General features: G+C 48.4%; 1 protein-coding gene across 1 annotated transcript in view; it reads left to right on the top strand.

Moving 5' to 3' along the window:
* Window positions 1–574: 574 nt before the first annotated feature.
* LOC118768097 overlaps window positions 575–16,524 on the top strand; it is a 93,171-nt gene continuing 77,221 nt past the window's right edge. The window contains exon 1 of the mRNA XM_036513909.1: window positions 575–658. Coding sequence (XP_036369802.1) covers window positions 580–658 — 79 coding nt within the window. The 5' untranslated portion in view covers window positions 575–579. The remainder of the gene's footprint in view (window positions 659–16,524) is intronic.

Here is a 16,524-nt window from a genome sequence, read left to right as displayed (position 1 = left end):
ATATATATATATATATATATATATATATATATATATATATATATATATATATATATATACTAATTTGGGTAGAATTATTAAAAATTTTTGGTAGAAATGACTAATGTCCCTCTTAGCGTGTGGCATGTATGTATAATAATGCCCTCTATATATAAATTAATATGTTCAATAAGAAAGAATTATTTTCAAAATTTTTATCTTATGAGGTTTTTCACGCTATCTACCTGATAATTTCTTGTTAAGATTCCTTATTAAGAGGTTATCCTTAATTGTTAAATAATTTTATTCCGAAAAAACTTTTCCTACCCGAAATGCAATTCGAAGAAGCCTGCCATTTACCGGATGTATTATATGTAAACTCCCCCATGTGCTTCGTTGTTGAACAGTTAGCTGTTTAGCTTCGACGAGACGAGGTCGTTTATTAACACAAGAGTACTTTTTGGAGAAATCACTTCGTCAAAATGCCTATGTTCTCGGATTAAAACATATGAAAACACGGCGTCAGCTCAAGAATGTGCATTTTGGTGTATTTTAGAAAGCCAATGCCAATATTTTAGCTATTGTAATGGCTCATGTCATATGCATCGATCACTTTACAACAAAGAAATTAGGGATTTTGATTGCAACTGTTCGTCATATATTTTGCTCTCTGGAAACGGTATGTGAATCACACTTTTCTTAGGTGCTTTCGTAATTTAAGTGTCATTAACACTATGTTTTATATACATACATACATACATACATCATACATACATACATACATACATACATACATACATACATACATACATACATACATACATACATACATAAGCGGCTCTTATCGGTGGCAGAAATCAGGTCGCAAACGGAAGATTTATACTTGAATGAAGAAATTTCCTTCTTTATCAGATGAAGTACATGATGATGAAGATGATGATGATATTCTAGATAGCACGGAAGAAAGTGATGGATCGATAAAGTGCATCGATTTTTGTCCATTTGTATATTTATTTGACAACTATGCGGGAATCTTAAATAAATTTATGATAATGCCGGACGCAAAGAAAAGGGACTCTTTTATGGCACTCAAAAGTAATGAGATCGTCAAGTTTACTGTACGAGATACCAGGAATTAATATAGCTTTTGTGCTTAATTAAGATGAAAATAAATATAAAAATTATTCTTAAAAAAAGAGCTTGTTTCGTTTTTTGCCTGTTTGTTAAACATAGTCATGCAACACTTTCTTGCCGTTTAAGGGTTAACATCTTGTCTGTACATTTTCATGTAAATTATTGATTTCTATCTATTTACTGATACAGTTACAGAGAAGCAGAAAGTATTTGAGATGACCCCAACTCATTCAAAAGAAGTCCTATTTATTTATACTGGGACAATTGCCCATTGAAAAGGTAATGAAATTTCAAAATCTCCTCATTTAATAAACAAACTCCATTTTGGTCAGTCCGCTATATTTTGGGGCATTTGATTTTTCCCTCTTTTTCTGTCGATATTATAAGGGTGTATGACTTTAGTGCCCTTCGCACCGTCTATTTTGTTCTTGCAGTTGCCTTTAGTAACAAGAGAGGATCCAGTTTCGATACTCAGGCTTATTTTCATGCATGTTGTGGTTATAACTCGAAAAGGGGATTAAGGGGGAGCTTGGAGAACGATAGAACCACAACAGATGTTGGATCGATGAGGAATACATATTTTGAAGTGGAATAACAAGGGGCTTTAACTGCTAAGAACGAAATAAATGGTGAGTGGTTATAAGTGTAGGTGTATAGGGTTGAGTAGACAATAGGTAGAGAAAGACGGAGAGAGATTATAAGAAGATTATGTGTCAGCGAGAGAAAAAGGTTTGTCTTGCATTTTAAAAGGAAGAGGTGGAAGGATGAAATCACGAAGATGTAGATGGGACGGTAAAAATGCTTTTAATCGAGACGAACTTCAGAAAAGCTACACTCTACCAGGGTCCAAAAGACTTGTTGGACAAACCTACACGGCTACACTACCCCAGCATTTGGTCAGAAGCTACTGTCCCTCTGGCATCCGCTCCACCTAAGAGTCATGACCAAGGAAGAGGCAGATCGAAAGCCCCTTTCTTGAGGTGATGTGACAACTCCTTTACTTCCGTTCTTGATATCTCTGTTCATTCCTCCACAGAACATCGATATGTCTTTGATGTGGGATCGATTCTTGCTGGTTTTGTCTTTGTTTTATCCTGATTTTGTCAGGGTTTTCTAGTTCCTATAGATGCAACAAAACTTTTAGAAAGACTCCGAAATCATGACTCATTAGTTAGTAGTCTGATTCTCTGTCTCGTAAGACAGCCACGTTTTCCACTCAAACCCAATCAATTTCTGTCTTAATTTTGCACTTCTAACGCGACATAGCATCTCGTCTTCTCATTTTCCCTCCTTCTGTCTGTCTGTCTCTCTGTCTCTCTCACATTCTATCTCTCTCCTCCTCTTATCCTCTTTCCACAACTCATTGTCGTCTTTAGTCTTTTTCTCCTGCACTCAAAGTCTTACTCTTCCCCCACTATTCTCTCCATCTCATTCTCGCCCCCCTACTCTCTCCTTATATCACATCCTAATCTCCGTTCTCTTCCTAAAACTCTACCATCCCTCATTCTCTGAGATTTGTCACTTGTTTGAGTTTACTTTCTATTTGCAGTGGAATTCGGTTGAAAAACCAAATATGATGATACAGTATTCATTTTCCGTGGAACAGGGACGAATTCTACATCATGGTTCCAGAAAGAAAAACTCAGTGTGGATCCGACTGACATTTGGGTCCCACAAACTGTGACTTTCAATGCGAAGTATATATCATCTCCTTACTCATAATTAACATCTTCTTCAATTACTTAATATTTGTTCTTTTGAACACATTCGCGGTGTATTTATAAGAGGAAAGTTCACAGATATACTTTATGTCTCATTGTTGTATAATATTATAATTCCATAATAATAATCCTTTCCACTATAGGCTGAAAGTCTGACAGTTTGGTGGGGGCGCAGGGGGTGGTTGTCAATTGCATCGGTACCAGTGTCAAACTGGTAATTATTCAAACGATCCCTGAAAGGGTGATAGGCAAAGTTGACCTCGACGGAATTTGAACTCAGGATGTATAGACGGACAAAAATACTGCTAAGCATTTTATCCGGCATGCTAAAGATTCTGCCAACTCGCCGTCTTATAATAATGATAATGATAATGTTTTCGTTATGAACCTTAAGGTTTGACAAAAAGATCGATGAGGGTACAATTGATTTTGTGTGGGATTACATTTAAAAACCCAGTAAACATAGAAAATAACAAAAATATAAGAAAAACAATTTATCAATTGTAATATATTAGTTTCAATTACCCGGACTTTACCATCGAGTATAACACCGGGAGGATAGAAGCCAAAAGAGAAAGTGGAAATATGGAAAACTACGGTCTTTCTGACAAAACGTCGTCCGGTGGTAAGTAAAACATCGCCTCTTGATTTCAGTGTAATTGATTGTATAACTCTGTGTTGGCGTACGCGCATGCATGTGTGCGCGTGTGTGTGCGTGTGTGTATGCATGCGCGCACAGCTGTGGTTTTCAAGAAGCATTGTCTCATACATATAAATCTTTTAAATAGTTTTTCTTTTAAGCCAAAACAATGCAAGTTGTAACAAAATATTAATAATACAAGTCAGTGGTTTATACTCTTCTCTAGTATTTCAGTATTTCGGAGCAAGGAATCTTTCTTCGGGAAATTTACGGAGAAACGGTGCTGATAACTGTTTTCCCTGCTCTCTGGCGTGTGATTATGAAGAGTTGGTTTGTGTTGCTATGCACTGAACCTCAAAAGAAACAAGAGACGTGTGTGACTGTGAAATATGTTTTAATTTCTTTATGTCTGAGATAAATTTTGATAAATCTGATAAAGTCAATCGCTTGGATGCATTTTGACCTCAGCCTATGGGTCATTGTCATGTGTTCTGGTAGTAGGCGGATCAATGGGTCGTTGTCATGTGTTCTGGTAGTAGGCGGATCAATGGCTCGTTGTCATGTGTTCTGGTAGTAGGCGGATCTATGGGTCGTGGTCATGTGTTCTGGTAGTAGGCGGATCTATGGGTCGTGGTCATGTGTTCTGGTAGTAGGCGGATCTATGGGTCGTTGTCATGTGTTCTGGGAGTGGGCGGATCTATGAGTCGTGGTCATGTGTTCTGGTAGTAGGCGGATCTATGGGTCGTTGTCATGTGTTCTGGGACTGGGCGGATCTATGAGTCGTGGTCATGTGTTCTGGGAGTGGGCGGATCTATGAGTCGTGGTCATGTGTTCTGGTAGTAGGCGGATCTATGAGTCGTTGTCATGTGTTCTGGGAGTGGGCGGATCAATGGGTCGTTGTCATGTGTTCTGGGAGTGGGCGGATCTATGAGTCGTGGTCATGTGTTCTGGGAGTGGGCGGATCTATGAGTCGTGGTCATGTGTTCTGGTAGTAGGCGGATCAATGGGTCGTTGTCATGTGTTCTGGTAGTAGGCGGATCTATGGGTCGTTGTCATGTGTTCTGGTAGTAGGCGGATCAATGGGTCGTTGTCATGTGTTCTGGTAGTAGGCGGATCTATGGGGCGTGGTCAAGTGTTCTGGTAGTAGGCGGATCTATGGGTCGTTGTCATGTGTTCTGGTAGTAGGCGGATCAATGGGTCGTTGTCATGTGTTCTGGTTGTAGGCGGATCAATGGGTCGTTGTCATGTGTTCTGGTAGTAGGCGGATCTATGGGTCGTGGTCATGTGTTCTGGTAGTAGGCGGATCTATGGGTCGTTGTCATGTGTTCTGGTAGTAGGCGGATCAATGGGTCGTTGTCATGTGTTCTGGTAGTAGGCGGATCAATGGGTCGTTGTCATGTGTTCTGGGAGTGGGCGGATCTATGGGTCGTTGTCATGTGTTCTGGGAGTGGGCGGATCTATGAGTCGTGGTCATGTGTTCTGGTAGTAGGCGGATCTATGGGTCGTTGTCATGTGTTCTGGGAGTGGGCGGATCTATGAGTCGTGGTCATGTGTTCTGGGAGTGGGCTGATCTATGAGTCGTGGTCATGTGTTCTGGTAGTAGGCGGATCTATGAGTCGTGGTCATGTGTTCTGGTAGTAGGCGGATCTATGAGTCGTTTTCATGTGTTCTGGGAGTGGGCGGATCAATGGGTCGTTGTCATGTGTTCTGGGAGTGGGCGGATCTATGAGTCGTGGTCATGTGTTCTGGGAGTGGGCGGATCTATGAGTCGTGGTCATGTGTGCTGGTAGTAGGCGGATCAATGGGTCGCTGTCATGTGTTCTGGGAGTGGGCGGATCTATGAGTCGTGGTCATGTGTTCTGGGAGTGGGCGGATCTATGAGTCGTGGTCATGTGTTCTGGTAGTAGGCGGATCAATGGGTCGTTGTCATGTGTTCTGGGAGTGGGCGGATCTATGAGTCGTGGTCATGTGTTCTGGGAGTGGGCGGATCTATGAGTCGTGGTAGTTTGTGCTGGTAGTAGGCGGATCAATGGGTCGTTGTCATGTGTTCTGGTAGTAGGCGGATCAATGGGTCGTTGTCATGTGTTCTGGGAGTGGGCGGATCTATGAGTCGTGGTCATGTGTTCTGGGAGTGGGCGGATCTATGCGTCGTGGTCATGTGTGCTGGTAGTAGGCGGATCAATGGGTCGTTGTCATGTGTTCTGGAGTGGGCGGATCTATGAGTCGTGGTCATGTGTTCTGGGAGTGGGCGGATCTATGAGTCGTGGTTATGTGTTCTGGTAGTAGGCGGATCAATGGGTCGTTGTCATGTGTTCTGGGAGTGGGCGGATCTATGAGTCGTGGTCATGTGTTCTGGGAGTGGGCGGATCTATGAGTCGTGGTCATGTGTTCTGGTAGTAGGGGCGATCAATGGGTCGTTGTCATGTTTTCTGGGAGTGGGCGGATCTATGAGTCGTGGTCATGTGTGCTGGTAGTAGGCGGATCAATGGGTCGTTGTCATGTGTTCTGGGAGTGGGCGTATCTATGAGTCGTGGTCATGTGTTCTGGGAGTGGGCGGATCTATGAGTCGTGGTCATGTGTTCTGGTAGTAGCGGATCAATGGGTCGTTGTCATGTGTTCTGGTAGTAGGCGGATCAATGGGTCGTTGTCATGTGTTCTGGTAGTAGGCGGATCTATGGGTCGTTGTCATGTGTTCTGGGAGTGGGCGGATCTATGAGTCGTGGTCATGTGTTCGGGTAGTAGGCGGATCTATGGGTCGTTGTCATGTGTTCTGGGAGTGGGCGGATCTATGAGTCGTGGTCATGTGTTCTGGTAGTAGGCGGATCTATGGGTCATTGTCATGTGTTCTGGTAGTAGGCGGATCTATGAGTCGTGGTCATGTGTTCTGGTAGTAGGCGGATCTATGGGTCGTTGTCATGTGTTCTGGGAGTGGGCGGATCTATGAGTCGTGGTCATGTGTTCTGGGAGTGGGCGGATCTATGAGTCGTGGTCATGTGTTCTGGTAGTAGGCGTATCTATGAGTCGTGGTCATGTGTTCTGGTAGTAGGCGGATCTATGAGTCGTTGTCATGTGTTCTGGGAGTGGGCGGATAGATGGGTCGTTGTCATGTGTTCTGGGAGTGGGCGGATCTATGAGTCGTGGTCATGTGTTCTGGGAGTGGGCGGATCTATGAGTCGTGGTCATGTGTTCTGGTAGTAGGCGGATCAATGGGTCGTTGTCATGTGTTCTGGGAGTGGGCGGATCTATGAGTCGTGGTCATGTGTGCTGGTAGTAGGCGGATCAATGGGTCGTTGTCATGTGTTCTGGGAGTGGGCGGATCTATGAGTCGTGGTCATGTGTTCTGGGAGTGGGCGGATCTATGAGTCGTGGTCATGTGTTCTGGTAGTAGGCGGATCTATGAGTCGTGGTCATGTGTTCTGGTAGTAGGCGGATCAATGGGTCGTTGTCATGTGTTCTTGGAGTGGGCGGATCTATGAGTCGTGGTCATGTGTTCTGTTAGTAGGCGGATCTAAGAGTCGTGGTCATGTGTGCTGGTAGTAGGCGGATCAATGGGTCGTTGTCATGTGTTCTGGGAGTGGGCGGATCTATGAGTCGTGGTCATGTGTTCTGGTAGTAGGCGGATCTATGGGTCGTGTCATGTGTTCTGGGAGTGGGCGGATCTATGAGTCGTGGTCATGTGTTCTGGTAGTAGTCGGATCTATGGGTCGTTCATGTGTTCTGGGAGTGGGCGGATCTATGAGTCGTGGTCATGTGTTCTGGTAGTAGACGGATCTATGAGTCGTGGACATGTGTTCTGGTAGTAGGCGGATCAATGGGTCGTTGTCATGTGTTCTGGGAGGGGGCGGATCTATGAGTCGTGGTCATGTGTGCTGGTAGTAGGCGGATCAATGGGTCGTTGTCATGTGTTCTGGTAGTAGGCGGATCAATGGGTCGTTGTCATGTGTTCTGGTAGTAGGCGGATCTATGGGTCGTTGTCATGTGTTCTGGAGTGGGCGGATCTATGAGTCGTGGTCATGTGTTCGGGTAGTAGGCGGATCTATGGGTCGTTGTCATGTGTTCTGGGAGTGGGCGGATCTATGAGTCGTGGTCATGTGTTTCGGTAGTAGGCGGATCTATGGGTCATTGTCATGTGTTCTGGTAGTAGGCGGATCTATGAGTCGTGGTCATGTGTTCTGGTAGTAGGCGGATCTATGGGTCGTTGTCATGTGTTCTGGGAGTGGGCGGATCTATGAGTCGTGGTCATGTGTTCTGGGAGTGGGCGGATCTATGAGTCGTGGTCATGTGTTCTGGTAGTAGGCGTATCTATGAGTCGTGGTCATGTGTTCTGGTAGTAGGCGGATCTATGAGTCGTTGTCATGTGTTCTGGGAGTGGGCGGATAGATGGGTCGTTGTCATGTGTTCTGGGAGTGGGCGGATCTATGAGTCGTGGTCATGTGTTCTGGGAGTGGGCGGATCTATGAGTCGTGGTCATGTGTTCTGGTAGTAGGCGGATCAATGGGTCGTTGTCATGTGTTCTGGGAGTGGGCGGATCTATGAGTCGTGGTCATGTGTGCTGGTAGTAGGCGGATCAATGGGTCGTTGTCATGTGTTCTGGAGTGGGGGATCTATGAGTCGTGGTCATGTGTTCTGGGAGTGGGCGGATCTATGAGTCGTGGTCATGTTCTGGTAGTAGGCGGATCTATGAGTCGTGGTCATTGTTTCTGGTAGTAGGCGGATCAATGGGTCGTTGTCATGTGTTCTTGGAGTGGGCGGATCTATGAGTCGTGGTCATGTGTTCTGTTAGTAGGCGGATCTAAGAGTCGTGGTCATGTGTGCTGGTAGTAGGCGGATCAATGGGTCGTTGTCATGTGTTCTGGGAGTGGGCGGATCTATGAGTCGTGGTCATGTGTTCTGGTAGTAGGCGGATCTATGGGTCGTTGTCATGTGTTCTGGGAGTGGGCGGATCTATGAGTCGTGGTCATGTGTTCTGGTAGTAGGCGGATCTATGGGTCGTTGTCATGTGTTCTGGGAGTGGGCGACTATGATCGTGAGTCGTGGTCATGTGTTCTGGTAGTAGACGGATCTATGAGTCGTGGACATGTGTTCTGGTAGTAGGCGGATCAATGGGTCGTTGTCATGTGTTCTGGGAGGGGGCGGATCTATGAGTCGTGGTCATGTGTGCTGGTAGTAGGCGGATCAATGGGTCGTTGTCATGTGTTCTGGGAGTGGGCGGATCTATGAGTCGTGGTCATGTGTGCTGGTAGTAGGCGGATCAATGGGTTGTTGTCATGTGTTCTGGGAGTGGGCGGATCTATGAGTCGTGGTCATGTTTCTGGGAGTGGGCGGATCTATGAGTCGTGGTCATGTGCTCTGGTAGTAGGCGGATCTATGAGTCGTGGTCATGTGTTCTGGTAGTAGGCGGATCTATGGGTCGTTGTCATGTGTTCTGGGAGTGGGCGGATCTATGAGTCGTTGTCATGTGTTCTGGTAGTAGGCGGATCTATGAGTCGTGGTCATGTGTTCTGGTAGTAGGCGGATCAATGGGTCGTTGTCATGTGTTCTGGGAGTGGGATCTATGAGTCGTGGTCATGTGTGCTGGTAGTAGGCGGATCTATGGGTCGTTGTCATGTGTTCTGGGAGTGGGCGGATCTATGAGTCGTGGTCATGTGTGCTGGTAGTAGGCGGATCAATGGGTCGTTGTCATGTGTTCTGGGAGTGGGCGGATCTATGAGTCGTGGTCATGTGTTCTGGGAGTGGGCGGATCTATGAGTCGTGGTCATGTGTGCTGGTAGTAGGCGGATCTATGTGTCGTGGTCATGTGTTCTGGCAGTAGGCGGATCAATGGGTCGTTGTCATGTGTTCTGGGAGTGGGCGGATCTATGAGTCGTGGTCATGTGTTCTGGTAGTAGGCGGATCTGAATCGTGGTCATGTGTTCTGGTAGTAGGCGGATCAATGGGTCGTTGTCATGTGTTCTGGGAGTGGGCGGATCTATGAGTCGTGGTCATGTGTGCTGGTAGTAGGCGGATCTATGGGTCGTTGTCATGTGTTCTGGGAGTGGGCGGATCTATGAGTCGTGGTCATGTGTTCTGGTAGTAGGCGGATCTATGGGTCGTTGTCATGTGTTTGGTAGTAGGCGGATCTATGAGTCGTGGTCATGTGTTCTGGTAGTAGGCGGATCTATGGGTCGTTGTCATGTGTTATGGGAGTGGGCGGATCTATGAGTCGTTGTCATGTGTTCTGGTAGTAGGCGGATCTATGAGTCGTGGTCATGTGTTCTGGTAGTAGGCGGATCAATGGGTCGTTCTCATGTGTTCTGGGAGAGTGGGCGGATCTATGAGTCGTGGTCATGTGTTCTGGGAGTGGGGCGGATCTATGAGTCGTGGTCATGTGTTTGGTAGTAGGCGGATCAATGGGTCGTTGTCATGTGTTCTGGGAGTGGGCGGATCTATGAGTCGTGGTCATGTGTGCTGGTAGTAGGCGGATCAATGGTCGTTGTCATCTGTTCTGGGAGTGGGCGGATCTATGAGTCGTGGTCATGTGTTCTGGGAGTGGGGCGGATCTATGAGTCGTGGTCATGTGTTCTGGTAGTAGGCGGATCTATGAGTCGTGGTCATGTGTCTGGTAGTAGGCGGATCAATGGGTCGTTGTCATGTGTTCTTGGAGTGGGCGGATCTATGAGTCGTGGTCATGTGTTCTGTTAGTAGGCGGATCTAAGAGTCGTGGTCATGTGTGCTGGTAGTAGGCGGATCAATGGGTCGTTGTCATGTGTTCTGGGAGTGGGCGGATCTATGAGTCGTGGTCATGTGTTCTGGTAGTAGGCGGATCTATGGGTCGTTGTCATGTGTTCTGGGAGTGGGCGGATCTATGAGTCGTGGTCATGTGTTCTGGTAGTAGGCGGATCTATGGGTCGTTGTCATGTGTTCTGGGAGTGGGCGGATCTATGAGTCGTGGTCATGTGTTCTGGTAGTAGACGGATCTATGAGTCGTGGACATGTGTTCTGGTAGTAGGCGGATCAATGGGTCGTTGTCATGTGTTTCTGGAGGGGGCGGATCTATGAGTCGTGGTCATGTGTGCTGGTAGTAGGCGGATCAATGGGTCGTTGTCATGTGTTCTGGGAGTGGCGGATCTATGAGTCGTGGTCATGTGTGCTGGTAGTAGGCGGATCAATGGGTTGTTGTCATGTGTTCTGGGAGTGGGCGGATCTATGAGTCGTGGTCATGTGTTCTGGGGTGGGCGGATCTATGAGTCGTGGTCATGTGCTCTGGTAGTAGGCGGATCTATGAGTCGTGGTCATGTGTTCTGGTAGTAGGCGGATCTATGGGTCGTTGTCATGTGTTCTGGGAGTGGCGGATCTATGAGTCGTTGTCATGTGTTCTGGTAGTAGGCGGATCTATGAGTCGTGGTCATGTGTTCTGGTAGTAGGCGGATCAATGGGTCGTTGTCATGTGTTCTGGGAGTGGGCGGATCTATGAGTCGTGGTCATGTGTGCTGGGAGTAGGCGGATCTATGGGTCGTTGTCATGTGTTCTGGGAGTGGGCGGATCTATGAGTCGTGGTCATGTGTGCTGGTAGTAGGCGGATCAATGGGTCGTTGTCATGTGTTCTGGGAGTGGGCGGATCTATGAGTCGTGGTCATGTGTTCTGGGAGTGGGCGGATCTATGAGTCGTGGTCATGTGTGCTGGTAGTAGGCGGATCTATGTGTCGTGGTCATGTGTTCTGGCAGTAGGCGGATCAATGGGTCGTTGTCATGTGTTCTGGGAGTGGGCGGATCTATGAGTCGTGGTCATGTGTTCTTTAGTAGGCGGATCTGAATCGTGGTCATGTGTTCTGGTAGTAGGCGGATCAATGGGTCGTTGTCATGTGTTCTGGGAGTGGGCGGATCTATGAGTCGTGGTCATGTGTGCTGGTAGTAGGCGATCTATGGGTCGTTGTCATGTGTTCTGGGAGTGGGCGGATCTATGAGTCGTGGTCATGTGTTCTGGTAGTAGGCGGATCTATGGGTCGTTGTCATGTGTTCTGGTAGTAGGCGGATCTATGGGTCGTTGTCATGTGTTCTGGAGTGGGCGGATCTATGAGTCGTGGTCATGTGTTCTGGGAGTGGCGGATCTATGAGTCGTGGTTATGTGTTTCTGGTAGTAGGGCGGATCAATGGGTCGTTGTCATGTGTTCTGGGAGTGGGCGGATCTATGAGTCGTGTCATGTGTTCTGGGAGTGGGCGGATCTATGAGTCGTGGTCATGTGTTCTGGTAGTAGGCGGATCAATGGTCGTTGTCATGTGTTCTGGGAGTGGGCGGATCTATGAGTCGTGGTCATGTGTGCTGGTAGTAGGCGGATCAATGGTCGTTGTCATGTGTTTCTGGGAGTGGGCGTATCTATGAGTCGTGTCATGTGTTCTGGGAGTGGGCGGATCTATGAGTCGTGGTCATGTGTTCTGGTAGTAGGCGGATCAATGGGTCGTTTGTCATGTGTTCTGGTAGTAGGCGGATCAATGGGTCGTTGTCATGTGTTCTGGTAGTAGGCGGATCTATGGGTCGTTGTCATGTGTTCTGGGGTGTGGCGGATCTATGAGTCGTGGTCATGGTGTTCGGGTAGTAGGCGGATCTATGGGTCGTTGTCATGTGTTCTGGGAGTGGGCGGATCTATGAGTCGTGGTCATGTGTTCTGGTAGTAGGCGGATCTATGGGTCGTTGTCATGTGTTCTGGTAGTAGGCGGATCTATGAGTCGTGGTCATGTGTTCTGGTAGTAGGCGGATCTATGGGTCGTTGTCATGTGTTCTGGGAGTGGGCGGATCTATGAGTCGTGGTCATGTGTTCTGGGAGTGGGCGGATCTATGAGTCGTGGTCATGTGTTCTGGTAGTAGGCGTATCTATGAGTCGTGGTCATGTGTTCTGGTAGTAGGCGGATCTATGAGTCGTTGTCATGTGTTCTGGGAGTGGGCGGATAGATGGGTCGTTGTCATGTGTTCTGGGAGTGGGCGGATCTATGAGTCGTGGTCATGTGTTCTGGGAGTGGGCGGATCTATGAGTCGTGGTCATGTGTTCTGGTAGTAGGCGGATCAATGGGTCGTGTCATGTGTTCTGGGAGTGGGCGGATCTATGAGTCGTGTCATGTGTGTCTGGTAGTAGGCGGATCAATGGGTCGTTGTCATGTGTTCTGGGAGTGGGCGGATCTATGAGTCGTGGTCATGTGTTTCTGGGAGTGGGCGGATCTATGAGTCGTGGTCATGTGTTCTGGTAGTAGGCGGATCTATGAGTCGTGGTCATGTGTTCTGGTAGTAGCGGATCAATGGGTCGTTGTCATGTGTTCTTGGAGTGGGCGGATCTATGAGTCGTGGTCATGTGTTCTGTTAGTAGGCGGATCTAAGAGTCGTGGTCATGTGTGCTGGTAGTAGGGGCGGATCAATGGGTCGTTGTCATGTGTTCTGGGAGTGGGCGGATCTATGAGTCGTGGTCATGTGTTCTGGTAGTAGGCGGATCTATGGGTCGTTGTCATGTGTTCTGGGAGTGGGCGGATCTATGAGTCGTGGTCATGTGTTCTGGTAGTAGTCGGATCTATGGGTCGTTGTCATGTGTTCTGGGAGTGGGCGGATCTATGAGTCGTGGTCATGTGTTCTGGTAGTAGACGGATCTATGAGTCGTGGACATGTGTTCTGGTAGTAGGCGGATCAATGGGTCGTTGTCATGTGTTCTGGGAGGGGGCGGATCTATGAGTCGTGGTCATGTGTGCTGGTAGTAGGCGGATCAATGGGTCGTTGTCATGTGTTCTGGTAGTAGGCGGATCAATGGGTCGTTGTCATGTGTTCTGGTAGTAGGCGGATCTATGGGTCGTTGTCATGTGTTCTGGGAGTGGGCGGATCTATGAGTCGTGGTCATGTGTTCGGGTAGTAGGCGGATCTATGGTCGTTGTCATGTGTTCTGGGAGTGGGCGGATCTATGAGTCGTGGTCATGTGTTCTGGTAGTAGGCGGATCTATGGGTCGTTGTCATGTGTTCTGGGAGTGGGCGGATCTATGAGTCGTGGTCATGTGTTCTGGTAGTAGACGGATCTATGAGTCGTGGACATGTGTTCTGGTAGTAGGCGGATCAATGGGTCGTTGTCATGTGTTCTGGGAGGGGGCGGATCTATGAGTCGTGGTCATGTGTGCTGGTAGTAGGCGGATCAATGGGTCGTTGTCATGTGTTCTGGGAGTGGGCGGATCTATGAGTCGTGGTCATGTGTGCTGGTAGTAGGCGGATCAATGGGTTGTTGTCATGTGTTCTGGGAGTGGGCGGATCTATGAGTCGTGGTCATGTGTTCTGGGAGTGGGCGGATCTATGAGTCGTGGTCATGTGCTCTGGTAGTAGGCGGATCTATGAGTCGTGGTCATGTGTTCTGGTAGTAGGCGGATCTATGGGTCGTTGTCATGTGTTCTGGGAGTGGGCGGATCTATGAGTCGTTGTCATGTGTTCTGGTAGTAGGCGGATCTATGAGTCGTGGTCATGTGTTCTGGTAGTAGGCGGATCAATGGGTCGTTGTCATGTGTTCTGGGAGTGGGCGGATCTATGAGTCGTGGTCATGTGTGCTGGTAGTAGGCGGATCTATGGGTCGTTGTCATGTGTTCTGGGAGTGGGCGGATCTATGAGTCGTGGTCATGTGTTGCTGGTAGTAGGCGGATCAATGGTCGTTGTCATGTGTTCTGGGAGTGGGCGGATCTATGAGTCGTGGTCATGTGTTCTGGGAGTGGGCGGATCTATGAGTCGTGGTCATGTGTGCTGGTAGTAGGCGGATCTATGTGTCGTGGTCATGTGTTCTGGCAGTAGGCGGATCAAGGGTCGTTGTCATGTGTTCTGGGAGTGGGCGGATCTATGAGTCGTGGTCATGTGTTCTGGTAGTAGGCGGATCTGAATCGTGGTCATGTGTTCTGGTAGTAGGCGGATCAATGGGTCGTTGTCATGTGTTCTGGGAGTGGGGCGGATCTATGAGTCGTGGTCATGTTTTCTGGTAGTAGGCGGATCTATGGGTCGTTGTCATGTGTTCTGGGAGTGGGCGGATCTATGAGTCGTGGTCATGTGTTCTGGTAGTAGGCGGATCTATGGGTCGTTGTCATGTGTTCTGGTAGTAGGCGGATCTATGGGTCGTTGTCATGTGTTCTGGGAGTGGGCGGATCTATGAGTCGTGGTCATGTGTTCTGGTAGTAGGCGGATCAATGGGTCGTTGTCATGTGTTCTGGGAGTGGGCGGATCTATGAGTCGTGGTCATGTGTTCTGGTAGTAGGCGGATCAATGGGTCGTTGTCATGTGTTCTGGGAGTGGGCGGATCTATGAGTCGTGGTCATGTGTGCTGGTAGTAGGCGGATCTATGGGTCGTTGTCATGTGTTCTGGGAGTGGGCGGATCTATGAGTCGTGGTCATGTGTTCTGTTAGTAGGCGGATCTATTGGTCGTTGTCATGTGTTCTGGTAGTAGGCGGATCTATGAGTCGTTGTCATGTGTTCTGGGAGTGGGCGGATCTATGAGTCGTGGTCATGTGTTCTGGTAGTAGGCGGATCTTTGGGTCGTTGTCACGTGTTCTGGGAGTGGGCGGATCTATGAGTCGTGGTCATGTGTTCTGGTAGTAGGCGGATCAATGGGTCGTTGTCATGTGTTCTGGTAGTTGGCGGATCTATGGGTCGTTGTCATGTGTTCTGTGAGTGGGCGGATCTATGAGTCGTGGTCATGTGTTCTGGTAGTAGGCGGATCTATGAGTCGTGGTCATGTGTTCTGGTAGTAGGCGGATCTATGAGTCGTGGTCATGTGTGCTGGTAGTAGGCGGATCAATGGGTCGTTGTCATGTGTTCTGGTAGTAGGCGGATCTATGGGTCGTTGTCATGTGTTCTGGGAGTGGGCGGATCTATGAGTCGTGGTCATGTGTTCTGGTAGTAGGCGGATCAATGGGTCGTTGTCATGTGTTCTGGGAGTGGGCGGATCTATGAGTCGTGGTCATGTGTTCTGGTAGTAGTAGGCGGATCAATGGGTCGTTGTCATGTTTTCTGGGAGTGGGCGGATCTATGGGTCGTTGTCATGTGTTCTGGGAGGGGGCGGATCTATGAGTCGTGGTCATGTGTTCGGGAGTGGGCGGATCTATGAGTCGTGGTCATGTGTTCTGGTAGTAGGCGGATCTATGAGTCGTGGTCATGTGTTCTGTAGTAGGCGGATCTATGAGTCGTGGTCATGTGTTCTTGGTAGTAGGCGGATCTATGAGTCGTTAATGATGTGTGTGGAGTAGGCGGATCAATGGGTCGTGTTCATGTGTTCTGGTAGTAGGCGGATCTATGGGTCGTTGTCATGTGTTCTGGGAGTGGGCGGATCTATGAGTCGTGGTCATGTGTTCTGGTAGTAGGCGGATCAATGGGTCGTGTCATGTGTTCTGGGAGTGGGCGGATCTATGAGTCGTGGTCATGTGTTCTGGTTAGTAGGGGATCTATGAGTCGTGGTCATGTGTTTGGTAGTAGGCGGATCAAGGGTCGTTGTCATGTGTTCTGGGAGTGGGCGGATCTATGAGTCGTGGTCATGTGTTGGTAGTAGGCGGATCAATGGGTCGTTGTCATGTGTTCTGGGAGTGGGCGGACTATGAGTCGTGGTCATGTGTTCTGGTATAGGGCTGATCAATTGGTCGTTGTCATGTGTTCTGGGAGTGGGCGGATCTATGAGTCGTGGTCATGTGTTCTGGTAGTGGGCGGATCAATGGGTCGTTGTCATGGTTCTGGGAGTGGGCGGATCTATGAGTCGTGGTCATGTGTTCTGGTAGTAGGCGGATCTATGAGTCGTGGTCATGTGTGCTTGGTAGTAGGCGGATCAATGTGTCGTTGTAATGTGTTCTGGTAGTGGTGGGCGGATCTATGGGTCGTTGTCATGTGTTCTGGAGTGGGGCGATTATGAGTCGTGGTCATGTGTTCTGGTAGTAGGGAGGATCAATGGGTCTTGTCATGTGGTTCTGGGTGGGTAGGGGCGGATCTATGAGTCGTGGTCATGTGTTCTGGTAGTAGGAGGATCTATGAGTCGTGGTCATGTGTTTGGTAGTAGGCGGATCAATGGGTCGTTGTCATGTGTTCT

Source organism: Octopus sinensis, linkage group LG27, assembly GCF_006345805.1.
Source record: "Octopus sinensis linkage group LG27, ASM634580v1, whole genome shotgun sequence".
Taxonomy (NCBI): domain Eukaryota; kingdom Metazoa; phylum Mollusca; class Cephalopoda; order Octopoda; family Octopodidae; genus Octopus; species Octopus sinensis.
Note: the sequence above shows the minus strand (reverse complement) of the source record. Positions and strands in the feature narration are given on the sequence as shown.